This window comes from Filicampus tigris, chromosome 2 (genome assembly GCF_054856515.1).
Source record: "Filicampus tigris isolate MCC_2025a chromosome 2, RoL_Ftig_1.0, whole genome shotgun sequence".
In the NCBI taxonomy this organism is placed as follows: domain Eukaryota; kingdom Metazoa; phylum Chordata; class Actinopteri; order Syngnathiformes; family Syngnathidae; genus Filicampus; species Filicampus tigris.
Window position 1 is genome coordinate 22,234,566 of NC_141218.1, and position 15,990 is coordinate 22,250,555.

Below are 15,990 nucleotides of genomic sequence, written 5' to 3' on the forward strand. Positions count from 1 at the left end.
AGAAAGTGAAAGTAGTTTGGCTCTATTGTTGCAAACGGACTTTTAATTTGGGGGTGCATCGTTTAGGGGGCATATCAGGGAAGTTCAGGAGAGGCAGAGCAGCTTGAGAAAAAATACAGTGTTGGGAAAACCGTGTCATTGCCTTTAGGTGCCGCAAAGCACTACTTTTGTTGAACAGGGCTGTTGTCTGAGCTCCTCTCCTCAGTTCAACGTAGTTGCTTGGCGTCAAGATAGCACGAGATGACAATAAAGCAATCATAAAACACACAATACCGTATTTGTAAACCTGCCAAGATCAGTTAAAATGTGTGTAAACAGCAATATTGAATCATTGTTTGTTCTTTTGTACTCCATACAATTTATTAGCTGGAACAGATACAATGTTGAGACGTCAGTAAGAGCAGAATTGTTATTTTGCAGTTATTTGAAAGCGATAGGGTCATCTTTGGGAGCGTGGTGTATTAGCGGTTGGCACGTTAGTCTTACAGTTTGAGGTTCAAGGGTTCAAGTCACTGCTGCGGCCTTACCGTGTGCGGGTTTGCATGTTCTCCTGCGTGGGTTTTCTCCGTGTACTCCAGCTTCCTTCCACATTGCAAAAACATGCATGTTAGGCTCATTGAAGATATTCAGCTGGGATAGGCTCCATCTTTCTTCCTAGTAAGGCTTTAGAACAATATGGACAGTGGATAACGGGATGGATGGGATAATGTTTCCATTCCAATATTGTTTTGCGCTTGTTAATGCTGCTCAGAAGCGTTGCATGGCTGTATCGCCGCTTCCCATATCTGATGTCATGTTCTTCTTTAGATCGCACAATGAGATCAAATCGACAGCACCTCTGTTGCTCGTAGCCGAGTAGCGCGCTCCATTTTGCAGTCATTTAACAGACAAATGCAGTGAGACAAACTGCATGGCAAAAGAACACGTTGCGTGCGCAGTCCTTTCAGCGTGTGCGTGTGTGCGTGTGTCTGCGTGGGCACGTGTGCGCGGTGTGGTGTGGGTGGTTGTGTTGGTGTAAGCGTGTATTCCCGTGTCTGAGTGCTGACATCACCCCACAAGTCAGTCATGCGCCTGGGGCGGCAAACTATGTGGATAAACTGTTGTGAGTGTATTAGATCTGACAGCTTCACACTCTCCCACTAACAACCCCCCCACACACACACACACACACACGCACGCCAAACAAAGATCCACACGCTCACACTTGACATTACTATGATTTGCATTTATTTCCTTGAGATACAGCAACCGCCCTAACAAATATGTGACATGGGTTGTATTTCGATGGCTGCAAAAGTTGACAAGAGACATCAAGCGAGTCTTTTCACTTTCCGCATGTTCGATACTGACAATATTATCGAAACAATTGGAAATACTTGGCCCCTTTTGATTGAATTTTCCCCTTTGAATTCCTGTGAGTCACGTCAAGGTGTCGTTTCTTCCCACTATTGATTGACGTCTTTTACCGAAATGACAGAATTATCAATGTGTTTGTTTGTGTCTGCGTGTGTGTTTCCAGGAACATTTGAGTCATATTGGGCCGGAGGAGTTTGTTCAAGCTTTCGTTCAGAAAGACCCCCTAGATGGAACCCGGGTAGGTTTTCATTAGTGACGTTTTAATTGCGCGATTGCATGTTTTTAGCTTTGTTTGGCTTGCTAAAAGCAAATGCATCCATATTAATATTTGATTCATATATTTATGTTGCGCTGTGGGGCTATTTGGATTCACTCACAAATGATTTAAGAGTCACAACAAGCACAGTGCCGTTCACGGCGTTGTGTTGAACAATGCTGAGGTTTTCTTTTGTATTTGCTTGCCATCTCTGAAGTGCCGAATGGTCTTCCTCACGCTATCGATCGTGTTACCACTGCTCTCAGCCTTCTGCTCCAGTCTTTGTCATTTACGCTCGCACGGGGGGTCATCCTGTAGACAGGAAGCTAATTACCATTAGAGCAATTCCCCGTGGAAGCATTTCCGTTACTCACTTGTATTTGCTTGTTTGTGCGTGTGCGTGTACATGCGTGTACATCAGCAACAACCGTGCTTCAGTGACCAGAAGAAAACCTCCAACCTGGAGGCGTACGTCAGGTGGTTCAACAGGCTGTGTTATCTGGTCGCAACTGAGATCTGCATGGTGAGTAGTGGATATGGGTGCACTTGTACGGAGCAAAAATATCAACAACTGTACATTTTAGAGTGGCAATTTCATTGTGGGCGGCCAAAAGCACACATGCAATAACCATGCTGTCTAATCAGCATTTTGCCAAGCCACACCAGTGTGACGAATGGATTGTCTCGGCAAAGAAGACGTGCTCACTAACAAACTTCTAGATGGATTTGTGAATAATATTTGAGAGAAATAGATTTTTGGTGAACATAGAAAAAGTCTTTGAGTTCAGCTCATTAAACATAGGAACAAAAACAAGTGTTGCATTCATATTATTGTTTATACTATGCAACCCAAAACAACTTAACGGCTCAAGCGCTTTGCGAAAAAAAAGAAATTTCTGTGCACATTTTATATATTATAGAATGCTTTATTTTTAGTTGAAACTGAAAAGAGGTTGGTTGCCATGGCTAGAGCAGTAAAATTCTTACGAATCGTGGGTACCCTCTAGTGGTTACTTTTTGTACACACGTTATCTTTATGCAAGACTTTCTGGAAACGCTCACTTCTTTTTGCGATCTTAACAGATCCAAATGTTCTTTTTAATAAGACCAAGAGCACTTTGCTCTGATTCCAGATCTTTAAATGTAATTACTGTTTGGTTCCATTAATCTTCTGTGGCAGTGAACTTTCACTCATGGACAAGCAAGGCGTTTGACCTTTAGGGAAAGAAACGCCTAGTTAAAGGTTCATCAAAAATAATGAACAGACTGATCAATTTCTCTCTGTACTTATTATGGTTGTTATTGCCTATTGCAGCCTGCAAAAAAGAAGCAGAGGGCCCTGGTGATTGAGTTCTTTATCGATGTGGCCAGAGAGTGTTTCAACATCGGAAACTTCAACTCACTCATGGCCATCATCTGTGAGTCCACGAATCTTACGCTTGATAAAATGTCAAGGCATCACATGACATTCATAATTAAAATGTCTCCCCATTCAGCTGGTATGAATATGAGTCCTGTGTCGAGACTGAAGAAGACCTGGGGCAAAGCCAAGACTGCTAAATTCTTTATTTTAGAGGTAAGAAAATACTATCCACCCACTGACTAAGCGACAAATACAAGAAGTGTAACAGCCAAAAGTATAAACAGCCCTTTCTCAGACTATGAAATGGATTTGGAAATGGGAGTGGACTACCGGTAGTTTGTTTTACACCGAGCGAGATAATTGATAATAATTAATTTATTCCCTAATTTGGTTGCACTTGACCCAAGCCTTAACCTCAAATGTGTAATACTAGCCCAGAATGTTAGGTTACTTGAAACTGTTTTTTTTATTAACCACATCAGACCACAATATAACATTACCCTGAATTTAGCTCAGTATATACCTCATGGTAAAAACAGAAATTCAGTTTATCCTACTGAAGGTGTCGGAATGTTGAACAGATACGCGCACAGAGATTTGACGATTTAAAAAAACAATGATGGCGTCATCGATTAATCGAAATTGACCTGACTACCATCATGTGGGCGTAAAATGCCCAAAAATCTGAACTCGTTCAACCCCTACTGGGCAATCCAAAATCTACCCTAACCATGTTCAATCGCCCATAGTACACCAAAAAGTAAGATGTGGAATTGTACAAAATACAGCACAGATTGGAAACTGGAAAAGTCTAGAATGTGTCCTTATCCCAGAGAATGATAAATTGAGGTTATACAAGTAAAGTAAGCCGCTGGGAACAATAGATGCTCGCCCACTTGTTTATATGATGCTACTACTGCTACACCAGGTCCTAATATGAAGGTGACAGAGTTGCGCTTTGCCTTGACAGCATCAGATGGATCCTACAGGAAACTTTTACAACTACAGGACCGCCCTGAGGGGTGCCGCCCATCGCTCTCGGACGGCCAACAGCAACAGAGAAAGGGTCGGCCTCCGTGTTGTCTCGCCGCTTCTCTCGCTCTACCACTTGCTTTGTCCTCACTTTCTTTTGTCTCCTCAGATTGTGATCCCCTTCTTCAGCCTTCTCATTAAGGATATTTACTTTCTGAATGAAGGATGCGCCAATCGACTTCCCAATGGCCATGTTAACTTTGAGGTGAGATACTCTATACTTATTCTGACCATCCCAGAGAAAAAAGATTTTTTTTCCATTTGGTTTCTGAAAATAAATTGAAATTGTTTTAGAAATTTGTGGAGCTGGGCAGACAAGTTGGTGAATTCATGATCTGGAAGCAGGTGGAGTGTCCATTTGAGGAGGATCAGGCCATACTACATTACCTCCATACTGCCCCCATCTTCAGTGAGGATGGTTAGTGCATGTCATGTCTTGTGCACTTTCTCCTCCCTCAGGGTCACGGTATTGGGTACACCCCCAAAATATGAAAAAAGAAAGAAACCTCTGCCTTCAAAAAGAGAATTCCCTGTTTTGCGAAACAATGTCAGAGAAGTATCAGTTTTTTAATGGTGGCACTTTGCAATGTGTGACCGAAGCAAAATATTAGAAAACAGTTGCCAGTATTATGCCTTGCATTGCTATACTACTGAAAACTACAACCACAATAAAACACATTAAACACGGTCTCCCAAATGAATTTTTCTGGCAATGTCAATTAAATCGGAGCATTGTAACATTTGACTTTTGGATCATCTTAGGATAGAACTCTTTTATTGGAGATCATGAGATTGTTCAGATGTGCCTTATGGAAGCGTTTCACCTGAAACATTCTAATGTTGAATAAAATGCTTCTCCCCAGGACTCTACCTTGCATCCTACGAGAGTGAGAGTCCAGAGAACCAGGTTGAAAAGGACAGGTGGAAAGCTCTCAGGTAATTGTCAGTCAAATGAAATATTGTAGGATGCCATTTAACTCTTACATACTGTTTGGGTCAAATTTGATGAATACTCTTCATGTCATTTACTAGTGTGTGTTAAATCAGGGAAAATGGTGGTAATTGTGGCCATCTTGAAACTGTACATGCCATGTGTGTATTTTTTATGGCATGTGTGCGTTCAAGAGAGAGCTTGAAACGTTCAAGAACTTTCACCGCCAAATTTGCAAAATATGTGCCTTTTCGTCTCTGAAAGGTCACGGGGGAATCTGGAAAGAGTGAAGGAATAAAACAGCAAAAGCATGTTCTTGGATAAAAAGTCATAAAGGAGACAGAAGGTGTCTTGACATCAACAAGTAGTGTACTATACCTGCAATGTAGCAACTAAAAATACACTTTCCCTTTTCTCTAAAATACTGATTAAGGATTAATCATCCAGTTATCAATGTCAGACATGCTAATATACTTTGCTCTATTATAGTTTGTGAAATACAGTAGATTTTTTTATCAGGATATTTTTAATTTACCAGTAACATAGCAACTATTTGTGCGTGGTAAATGACCGGGGTTCTTCGAGAATCTCTCATTGCGCATCTTTGTTCTCCCTCCCAGGTCAAACGTTCTGGGCAAGACATGAGGCACCGGTGGCAGCTTTTCCTCTCGCCAGCGAGGGAGCGCATGTTCTCATTGCACTATAATGAACTGTGAAGGAACCAAGCTGGTACTTAGGTGTTTTCTAAAAAGAAAAGATGAATTAAAAAAAAAAAACAACAAAAAAAACCATGATGAACGGGATTCATCAAGATTACGGTGTAACGAAGAAAAAAAAAAAGATGTGAAAATAATGAAGCTACTGAACAAATTATGACGTGGTACCATGATGAGGATGTTCATGTACTCTGTGAAGAGACGTACTTACTACCACGGAAAGTACAGTTACAGGGAAAACTACTTTATAACGTCAAATTCCTACTGATGCTGTTGTTGTTTTGTTTTGGTATTTGCTTCTCTCTCTTTTTCTCCCCCTCTTAGGTGTAGAGCCTGCATAGCTATTTTATTTGACGTTTTCCTTACATTGTAATGTACTGTAATGAAACTTTCCATGATGTGAAGGGCGCTGGCTTGCCCATATCAGCTGTTGAGTTTTGTACTGTTGGTCTACTGTAGTGAAGGAATTAATGCGTGTGCCTGGGAGGATTGAGAAGTATTTTAACGTGCGTGTGTGCGTGTGCGTTCTCCACATGAAGCATCCATGTCAACTGAGATTGTCTATTATAAGAATGACTGGAAATTCATATTTATTGTTTATTGTTTTTCTTATTATTTATTGTATTTTAATTTGTGGGGTGGGGTAATATGTGCTGTTGTTTACTCCTTTCAGATGTATTGTGCCATGAATGCGGGAAAACTACAGTTATCTTAGCCAAGTGTGTACATTCACCCCCCTCCCATCTTTCTGCTCCTCAGGAAGTCTTTTCACTTGACTGATGTTCAGTTGTCTTATTATATTTATGGAGATTTCTGTCCTGACAGATGTATTGTTTTATTGCGCAGTACTTTTACTTAGTTTAATATGAAGTGGTATGGCATGCAGTGGATTATTTCACAAAGGGGGCATTAGGCGAGTACTACCGCAAGCTGTAGGGATGATAACATTGTTGTATGCTAATGAAGGACAGACAGTGTTAAGTAATGAAGGGAAATTGTGCCATATGAATTTACTGGTTCAGGTCCATCTTGTGGACAGTGTGATTTTTTTTTTTTTTTTGTGGGTTTGTTTTGGCCTTTTTCTCGTGCTTTTTGGACCTCCTCATGAGGATGTCCTAATAGGGACGCGGAACCTGTGTAATTAGAAGCATTCAAAATAATCCTCTTCATTATAATAGCTTGATGTCAATATTTTCTCCTAAGACGCACCGTTTCCTCTCTTTAAGACTAATAATTCTACTCCTAATCCATAAACCTTCCCTGTAAACTATAGATCAGTTATGACAACCACAGATGTGGCGTCAAACCTAAGAACGGTTTTGATTACATTTATCCTGTGATTTTGCTGACAATCGTCTACACTACATCCATTGCATTCATCTTAACAACAAATGTGTGTTTTAACTTTTAAGGATGGGATGCACCAGTGTTTTGTTATTTAGGTCAAACTGAAACCTTTATGATTCCAGCATCACTTCAAAATGTGTGTTCCTTAAAACCTTTAATAAAGTAAGCCATGCTCATTTGTTTATCTGCTTTTTATTTACACCACCACTTTTTAAACTGTAACATAATGTGACATTACTGGTTTTGGTGATCTTTTGCTTTTGAATATGAAAGTCTCAAATACTGTTTGCCTATTATTGCAGTGCGTACGGAAAGTATTCAGACACCTTGAAGTGTTTCACTTTTTGTGTCATTGCAGCCATTTGCCAAAATCAAAAAAGTTCATTTTAATTCTCATGAATGTACACTCAGCACCCCATCTTGACAGAAAAAAACATAAAGAAAAAACTGAAATATCATACGGTCATAAGGATTCAGACCCTTTGCAGTTCTGCCCCTATATTGGAGTCCAGCTGTGTTCAATTAAACTGATTGGACTAGATTAGGAAAGGCACACACATGTCTAAATAAGATCTTACAGCTCACAGTGCATCTTAGAGCAAATGAGAATCATGAGGACAAAGGAATTGCCCAAGCAGATCAGAGACAGAATTGTGGCAAGGCACTGATCTAGCCAGGGTTACAAAAGAATTTCTGCTGCAATCAAGGTTACGAAGAGCACAGTGGCCTCCATAACCCTTAAATGGAAGACCGCAACTCTTTCTCGACCTGTCCGTCCAGCCAAACTGAGCAATTGTGGGGGAAGAGCCTTGGTTGAGAGAGGTAAAGAAGAACCCAAAGATCACTGTGGCTGAGCTCCAGAGATGCAGTAGAGAGATGGGAGAAAGTTCCACAAAGTCAACTATCACTGCAACCGTCCGGGGCTTTATGGCAGAGTGGCCCAACGGAAGCCTCGCCCGCATAGAGTTTGCCAAAAAACGCATGAAGGACTCCCAGACTATGAGAAATAATATTCTCTGGTCTAATGAGACCAAGATTTAAATTTTTGGTGTTAATTCTAAGAGATATGTGTGGAGAAAGCAAGGCATTGCTCAACAACAACTAGTTGCAATTGAAGGAAAGATGAATGCAGCCAAGTACTGAGATATTCTGGAGGAAAACCTCTTCCAGAGTGCTCAGGACCTCAGACTGGGCTGAAGTTTCACCTTTCAATGGGACAATGATCCGAAGCACACAGATAAAATAACAAGGAGTGGCTTCAGAACAACTCTGTGACCGCTCTTGACTGCCCCCGCCAGAGCACTGACTTAAACCTGATTGAGCATCTCTGGAGGGACCTGAAAATGGCTGTCCACCAACATGCACCCACCAACCTGACAGAACTGGTGAGGATCCCCAAATCCAGGTGCGAGAAACTTGTTGCATTGTTCCCAAGAAGAATCATGGCTGCACTAGCTCAAAAGGCTGCTTCTACTCAATAAAATGCGTCAGGGCCTGAATACTTATGACCATAACGTTACTGTCCTGTGAAAAACACTTATGTCCATTTTTCCCCATTTTTTAAAATTTTTACATGAATGGTGTTTTCGCATTACAGACATAGCATTAATGTGAAAATTAATTTTTTTTCCAAAATGGGACATAGATGTTTTTTACAGGACAGCGATGACACGATATTTCAGTTTTTCTTTTTAAATAAAATAGCAAAAATTTCTATATTTCTGATTTTTTTCTGTCAAGATGTGGTGCTGAGTGTACATTAATGAGAAATAAAACTATTTTGATGATTAGCCTATTTTACTCTGGGTGTATCATCAATCGTATATGAACTAGACATTTTTATTTTGGTCCACTGCACAACATCCAAGAAGTTAGATAACCAAACCTCATCGTCAGATGCTGCAAAAGTACTCGTAGTACTCACGCTCTGTGGTCTGTACTTGAGGAAAAGTCTAGATACTTGTGTAAAAGTGGACTGGTAAAATTTTAAGTAGGCTATTGATTCAACTAATTTACAAAGTAAAAGTAAAAAAATAATTATAGAAGGACATTTATTTTAGTCCACTACTAACATTCGTGTAAATAGGCAACAAGCACACCTAATGATTAAAATAAAGCTGTGACTTCATGAAACAAAATCATGCTGAGTCTATAAAATAATCACATGAACACGAGAATTGAATGGAAATCAGCAGTTTATTTACTTTTGTACAGTTTCAGTCTTTTAGTTCCCCTGCGTGTGGGCCAAACGTGATTTTGGCCAGTGTGGTGTAGCTTTGAAAGTGCCTGGAGCCAAGGAAGGTACCGAAAAGGGCCTGGAGGACAATCACTGCCCTCATCTTCCTCAGGATCGGCCTGGAGAGGTCCATCCAGTGCCGGAGGACGTTTCCCTTCTCCGCCATCGGCGACGTGTTGTATCTGGACGCAAGGGCCATGTTGACAGGTAAGGCCAGGATGATGGGGTACAGTGCGCCGCCGATCACGCCCACCAGTGCACCTCTCATGAGCACGCAGGTGGGGCATTTGAGGTCACCGGACAGGAGAGGGCTTGACACCGTGGCGTTGTAAAGGAAGTACGTCGTCATAAAGGGAAGTACGGCCATCGGAAGGCTGGAGGTGATGGGTGCCTGAGTGACGTTCAGGGCTCGGCGGTACAAGCTGTTTGCGATCAGCCCGGCAAGCCCCCCGTTTCCTCCCAGATACATGGGCCCGTACAGGAGGAGCTTGCGGTCAATGTCGGGAAGCTTGTCGAAGTTCTTTGCCAGCAAATCGGCGATCACTGCTCGTGAAAGCGTCTGACCAGCGACGCTGTCCTTTTCGATGTATTCAGACATTGTCCGGGTTATTTGAACACATTCAACGATGACCTAAAGGGTACGATATGGGCATCTCAACGTGACATTTGTTTAGGTGTACTGCTTTTCCTTCCAGTGAAACAGAACGCGGACATTTGTTACCCACAAGGCAATTCGTAAACACAAATGTTTCCCCCCCTGATATTAACTTGCAGGACTGTATTTTATTGAGCTCGTCGAAAAATTGGCAATATACATGTATTATTGTAAAAAACACAAGTAAACATATTTATTGGAATGCCATATGTGTATACCTGTAGAGACACCGTGGAATACGACTATACCAGGCGCCTGAAAGATTAAACTCGGGATACTTTAACTTGAGATTTCATGGGCGTAGTTGTTGCTCATCACGTGATGGGGGGAAAAAAAATCCCTTCGGCAACTCGGCGAGGATTCACAGCATTCGCCATCTTTGCGAGAGATTCGTCGAATATATCTCCAGCTATTATTAATATTTTCTCCTTAGCGCCGTTCAATTAAACCTTTGTGACACACTTGTATTTCAAGTGAGGTAAGATTAATCAGCAAATGGTTGAAAGTGTCTGTTTGGAATGATTATTGTCTCTTCCGATTGTGACGGCTAAATTTAGCCAGTTAGCTCCTAACGTCGAAGCCTCGACATGCCAACATGGCCGCTGGATACTTAAGCTAAGCTAATGCTAACGTTGGTAAATAATTGACGCCTTTGTAGAATCGGCATTTGCGTGGACGCTTTTACACTGCGGATTAAGTGCAGTTTTATTTAATTAAAATTTCGACTACAAAGTGGTAAATGTATATCCAAAATTACGCTTCTACGATGACTGGGTCTAGTAAAAGCATCGTGGCGGACTTGAAAAGACGTGCAGCATAATGGTCGTTGTTTGTTGGAGTATCGTGCTTTAATTTCTTTTAATGTTAATTTCACTTGTCTTTGTCACTGTTGTATAGATGCGCAATTGCACGCGAGTATACTCTGCGGGTGTCTGGCTTGACGAGTACAGCTGGGAAGAAAGAATGGAGTATCGCAAACGGAAGGCCCGGGATTCGCACAGCAGCGAACGAGAAAACAAGTACAGAAGAACTCAGCGACACCACAAGACTAATGACGGGTAAAACAAGCTTGTTGTTCACTTCTTAGTTTCAGCAATTATGTTACGTGAATGCTTGAGGGTTTTTTTTTTAAGCAACCGAATTTTTGCGCACCAATTTTGAGGTGCATTTTAATGTAATGATGGGCGGCCCCGGTTTTTGGGTTGTGTTTTTAATATTAGTTTTTTAAGATACATATTTGCATCTGATTTATGCAGTTGGACGCAGTTTGTGTTTATAATGCGATAGGTTAACATTAACGGAAGATTACAAAAAAATATCAGGTTGATGACTAAGGAAATTTTTTTTTACTATTATTAAAGTGGTAGTAAGTAGAAAATATGTTTGATTTTTTTGTGTGCGCCCTCACTAGTCTAAACAAACATAAGTCGCACTATATTATAAGTCGCATTTTATAAAGAAAAATTATTTGATAAAATCCAACATCAAGAACAGACATGACGTTCAAAAATTTAAATAACGAACAAAATAAAAATAGAATAGAGACAACAGGCTGAACGGTATGCCTACGTTACATAAAATTGTGCGCTAAGTACACATTTCCACTGAGCTACGATGGTGACATTTAGCTTACATTCACTATATGTGAATTTTGGGGGGTTCACCGGAGCGCCTCATCGAAACAGTCACTCGAATCAGAGTGTGACCGGACACAGTGATAGGGAGCAATGTGGCTTCAGTTAGTATTCCAATCCATTCCACAGACTCAACAACTCGCTCAATCCCTGCCCATACACGATGACAAAGAGGCGCGCATCTGCCGCTAGCATCCGTTAGCGATTCCGACTGCAAACTTCGGCCGACTTTCACAAGCAAAGTCCAATCAATCCTCAGTCGCATATACTGAAAGGAAACCATGATTTATTTTGTGTTGTATGATCTGCGTCAGATGAATGATACACAAATTTACTGTACCTTCTGCCATCTAGTTGAAAAGCATGTAATAGTTCTGCCACTGTCGCTGGCAGATCAAGAAATTAGTTTCTAATTAAGTCATTTATAAAAAAAAAATATAAAATAAAAAAAAATGGATACATTAAGTAAAATAGTTTCCTCCGGCACTGCTGTGGCATGGCACCCTGGTTAGGAATCACCGTATTGGAAGAACACATGGCTGACCAATTAAAAAAAAAAAGGGCCTTGTGTCGGACTTTGGACTGCCCCAGGTATGACGGCACTTTCGACTATAAATGGTTTGCGCTCTTGCTATTTTACAGGTTCTTCCTGGAGAACCGAAGTTTGAACCACAGCGTGGAGTCAAGGGACAGGCAGATGTGGGAACGCAGTTTGGACATGACCTGTGCAGAAGACACCCGTGACTATACCTTCAAGGAAAGAGATCGCGACTGGCACCATTACAGCAAATCCTCCGGGCGGAGTGGACGGAGCGGGCGCAGTCGAAGAAGCAGACGAAGCAGACACAGAGACAGAAGGCACAGGCGGAGCCACTCTCGTCACAGGTCCTCCTCGGTATGAGTAACCTCTTTTCCTTGCCGCTTCAGTGTGTACCACAAACCATCAAAAGGGTCATTATCACTTGTGCCTAGCCAAGCTTTCATACAAATACATTTTTTTGATTGTAGTACAAAGTAGGAACATTACAGCTTAGAAAGGTCATTGTAGTGGAAGAGGATCTAACATTAGAGCTGTTATGATATCTAATGAATGACACTTAATTGCAACAGTTGCAAAGAATTACATGTCAAAGAAAGTTCAATTTTTTTTTCTGCACTACTCTGAGAACGTCTCATCTGAAAATCTTGTTGCCATGTTTTTCTTCTGTAACGCACACTATGTGGTGGCTGGCGCCCAATTTCTCGATGGGGCTGAATTTGAATTTGCTGCTCCGTCCAATCGCCTGGCGGTGTTACTGAACGGGCCGAAACTATCCACCCCTACACCTCCCCCCTCGGCCTGCTTGAATGAATGACGATGTCGCGTTGTGATGGCCTGGTGTCGGCTGGCTGACTGATGGGTTATTGATGTGATGGCGGATTGCGGCGGTTCCGATGCAGAGGAGGAGCCATCGCCGCAGGAGCAGGAAAAGATCCCGGAGTGTTGAGGATGATGACGAGGGTCACCTCATCTATCACAATGGAGACATGCTGAAAGCGAGATGTATAGAATATATACCTTTTTTTCCCTAATGTTCACATTTTTTTCTTTCACACTCTTGTCTGGTCTTTATTTCTAAGTATGAACTAGATAATACATGTTTGCGTTAGATGTCATTTTTAGGTTTGCTACTTCTCGTGTAACATTAAACATAGACTTTAATGACACTAGTGTAGATATTTAGTGCAGTGAAGCAGCCAAAGGGCAGCGCTTGACTTGCCATTGCTTTGTTTCTAACATTGCCTCTCTATCTTGTGTAGATGAGATTGTGTGTACTCTTGGAGAGGGTGCCTTTGGGAAGGTTGTCGAATGTCTTGATCACCAAAAGTAAGAATGAATATGACTAACTTGTTATTAGTGGCTTTATTTTCCCAGCAGATGTTGATGCGTTGCTTTTGCGTTCCAGCAATGGAGCTCGAGTGGCTCTGAAGATCATAAAAAACATTGATCGCTACCGCGACGCAGCAAAGTCTGAGGTCGCAGTGCTCGAACATCTCAAGTCCCTCGACTCTCAGAGCAAATAGTAAGCAGCTGCACGCCACGCTAATTGTCACCAACATTGACCAGCGGGATGCCTGACATTGCTTTCTATCTCGATAGCGCTTGTGTTCACATGCTGGACTGGTTTGACTACCACGGCCACATCTGCATCGCCTTTGAGCTGCTCGGCCTCAGTACCTACGATTTCCTCAAGGAGAACAACTTCATTCCTTTCCCCATCGAGCACATCCGAAAAATGGCGTATCAGATCATTCACGCTGTGAGATGTGAGTCTGTGACAATGTGTTCGACTTGAAATGATATATTTTGGGTCCTTAATTTGAAAGATGTCTTCTGCTTGCCGTTTTTTTTTTTCTCAGTTCTGCATAAAAATAAGTTGACTCACACGGACCTGAAGCCTGAGAACATTCTCTTTATTGATTCAGAATATGATCTGGATTACAATCCAACACAGGTAAACATGCATGCACTTCTATTTAGTTTATTGGAATTCCTGTTGCTCAGCTCGAACTGTTTGTATTATCATCACTAGAAACGAGATGAACGCACACTGAAGAGGCCTGATATAAAAATAGTGGATTTTGGAAACGCTACATATGAACATGAGCATCACACATCTGTGGTGTCCACACGCCATTACCGTGCCCCGGAAGTCATTTTAGGTATGTGGCCTGTTTGAAGTCACTAAAGACATGTCAATTAGTTGCTACTTTTTTTTAGAGTGTACATTTTTGTCTTTCAGACCTTGGCTGGGATCATTCCTGTGACGTCTGGAGCGTGGGCTGCATCCTCATTGAATACTACCTCGGTTCAACCCTTTTCCAGGTGTGTGCCTGCCCTGTAGGCTTTAAAGGCAAAGTGTTGCTGTAAAAAGTATTCATCACTTTTTGTTTTTCCCTTCAGACACATGACAGCAAGGAACACCTTGCTATGATGGAGAGGGTCCTGGGTCCGATTCCTACCAACCTCCTTCAGAAAACCAGGTCAGGACAGCTTTGGGTGCAAAGCCATTCAAAACGCTTGAGAATGTGCTGCGTTTGTTCATAACCGTGGCGAATGTTTCCCGAACTGTTGTTGTACAGGAAACAGCGATATCTCCACCGCAACAAGCTGGACTGGGATGTTAACGGCTCCGGTGGCCGATATGTCAGGAAACACTGCAAACCACTCAGGGTGAGAATAAGAAAGCAATGTCTTATGCTGTCACAAGCATTCACTCTTCTGTGTCCTTCAAATGAACGAAAATGTTTGATCAACTTTTAATACTTGAGTCATTTAACGTAATGTATATCAATATCGCTTCAGTGTACTGATAAGCGGCTCAGCAAATCAGTCACTCATTTTGTTGGTAGATGCAATGGCAGAGCAAAAGTAGTCGTGTGGAGGTATTTCATTGCCACAAACATCGTCGTTAAATTATACTGAACAATAGTGATAACCTTGGAACCAGGATGAATATATTATATATGGATGCAAAGTAAGATTTAGTTTGTGATTTTCTAATTTGCTGTTAAATGAGTTGTCAAAATGTAGTTATTGACAAACTAACTGGACTGCTACCTCATTTAAAAAAAAAAAAAGGCACACGTTAAGTTAGCTGTATTTGCATAAAATATAGGTGTCAGTATCATATATTGATAGCATCTTGAATTTTAGTCAACTCAGTCTGCGTGAATGCAGCATAGCTCTACATTATGCACACAATGTATGCATATGCTTATTTAGAAATCTTTGCCTGTATCCCTCCTCTAGCGTTACATGGTGTGTCAAAACGAGGACCACCATCAGCTATTCAACCTCCTGGAGAAGTTAATGGAGTACGACCCAGCTAAGCGCATCACGTTGGATAAGGCGCTCCAACACCCCTTCTTCTCCTGCTACCACGAGAGCAGCAATGCAAGCACTAGCTCCAGCAAAAAGCACTGAGCCCCGGAAGTTTGTCATGTGACAGCTTCAACAGGGCGATCGGTTTCAAAACCCAGTCCTCACTCTCCAGGAGAGGTGAACGCACATGACTGTATCAGTCCTCTGCCTTTCTTCTCTATGCCCGTCCTTGCCCAAGACTCATTCATTTTTTGCCATTTGTCCATTATGAATCCCCAGCTAATGTCTATTTATTTTCCATTCATAAAGTACATGCTTCGGTAAAGCTGTCGATTTTTTTGTTTTAGTTTATCATTGGCCCAAATCAGTCCATGTTCTATTTAGGGTAGGGTACAATCATTGTCAATAAACAAATATTGCATGTCTCTCAACAGCATTGTATTATAAAAAAGTGATGAGGCAGAAAATCTTTGTGCTGTACATAGAATTGGTTCTGGTATTTTGGTCTTTTGCAGTATCATGTTTTCTCAATAAATATGGATAATATTAAACTGGATTGGGTCCTGTGTTTTGCTTTGTGTGTGTGTGTGTTTTTTATT

The 15,990-nt window shown here is 41.5% G+C and overlaps 3 protein-coding genes across 9 annotated transcripts in view; 2 read left to right on the forward strand and 1 right to left on the reverse strand.

Moving 5' to 3' along the window:
• The window catches only part of LOC147151792 (ras-GEF domain-containing family member 1C-like), a 70,273-nt gene extending 63,096 nt beyond the window's left edge, over positions 1–7,177 (forward strand). For all 6 annotated transcript variants that reach the window (XM_086017884.1, XM_086017886.1, XM_086017885.1 and 3 more), the window contains 9 exons: positions 1,520–1,594; positions 2,034–2,135; positions 2,928–3,030; positions 3,109–3,188; positions 3,946–4,041; positions 4,117–4,212; positions 4,302–4,425; positions 4,871–4,943; positions 5,559–7,177. In XM_086017884.1, the coding sequence (XP_085874010.1) occupies positions 1,520–1,594; positions 2,034–2,135; positions 2,928–3,030; positions 3,109–3,188; positions 3,946–4,041; positions 4,117–4,212; positions 4,302–4,425; positions 4,871–4,943; positions 5,559–5,583 (774 nt within the window). In that variant the 3' untranslated portion in view covers positions 5,584–7,177. The remainder of the gene's footprint in view (positions 1–1,519; positions 1,595–2,033; positions 2,136–2,927; positions 3,031–3,108; positions 3,189–3,945; positions 4,042–4,116; positions 4,213–4,301; positions 4,426–4,870; positions 4,944–5,558) is intronic.
• A 2,001-nt stretch (positions 7,178–9,178) lies between these two features.
• On the reverse strand, positions 9,179–10,056 carry tmem126a (transmembrane protein 126A). The gene has a single exon (XM_086023045.1). The coding sequence runs from the start codon at positions 9,833–9,835 to the stop codon at positions 9,218–9,220; it is 618 nt and encodes a 205-aa protein (XP_085879171.1). The 5' UTR covers positions 9,836–10,056; the 3' UTR covers positions 9,179–9,217.
• LOC147151794 (dual specificity protein kinase CLK4-like) lies at positions 9,602–15,942 on the forward strand. Of its 2 annotated transcripts, none has more exons than XM_086023031.1 (13): positions 9,602–9,875; positions 10,790–10,950; positions 12,169–12,421; positions 12,967–13,069; positions 13,327–13,393; positions 13,473–13,589; positions 13,667–13,833; positions 13,927–14,021; positions 14,100–14,229; positions 14,310–14,392; positions 14,471–14,550; positions 14,650–14,740; positions 15,320–15,942. In XM_086023031.1, exons 2-13 carry the CDS (start codon positions 10,790–10,792, stop codon positions 15,491–15,493), a joined length of 1,521 nt encoding a protein of 506 aa, XP_085879157.1. In that variant the 5' UTR covers positions 9,602–9,875; the 3' UTR covers positions 15,494–15,942. The 2 variants fall into 2 exon arrangements, with proteins under 2 accessions (XP_085879157.1, XP_085879149.1); XM_086023023.1 differs by lacking the exon at positions 9,602–9,875 and adding an exon at positions 10,212–10,370.
• The last annotated feature ends 48 nt before the right edge of the window (positions 15,943–15,990 follow it).

Excerpts from the sequence above, each read along its gene's own strand:
- tmem126a (XM_086023045.1), bottom strand. The coding sequence starts at position 9,835 with ATGTCTGAATACATCGAAAAGGACAGCGTCGCTGGTCAGACGCTTTCA.
- LOC147151794 (XM_086023031.1), top strand. The coding sequence starts at position 10,790 with ATGCGCAATTGCACGCGAGTATACTCTGCGGGTGTCTGGCTTGACGAG. Across the intron at positions 13,834-13,926 it reads GATCATTCACGCTGTGAGAT|TTCTGCATAAAAATAAGTTG; the intron begins GTGAGTCTGTGA and ends TTTTTTTCTCAG. Across the intron at positions 14,022-14,099 it reads TGGATTACAATCCAACACAG|AAACGAGATGAACGCACACT; the intron begins GTAAACATGCAT and ends TATCATCACTAG.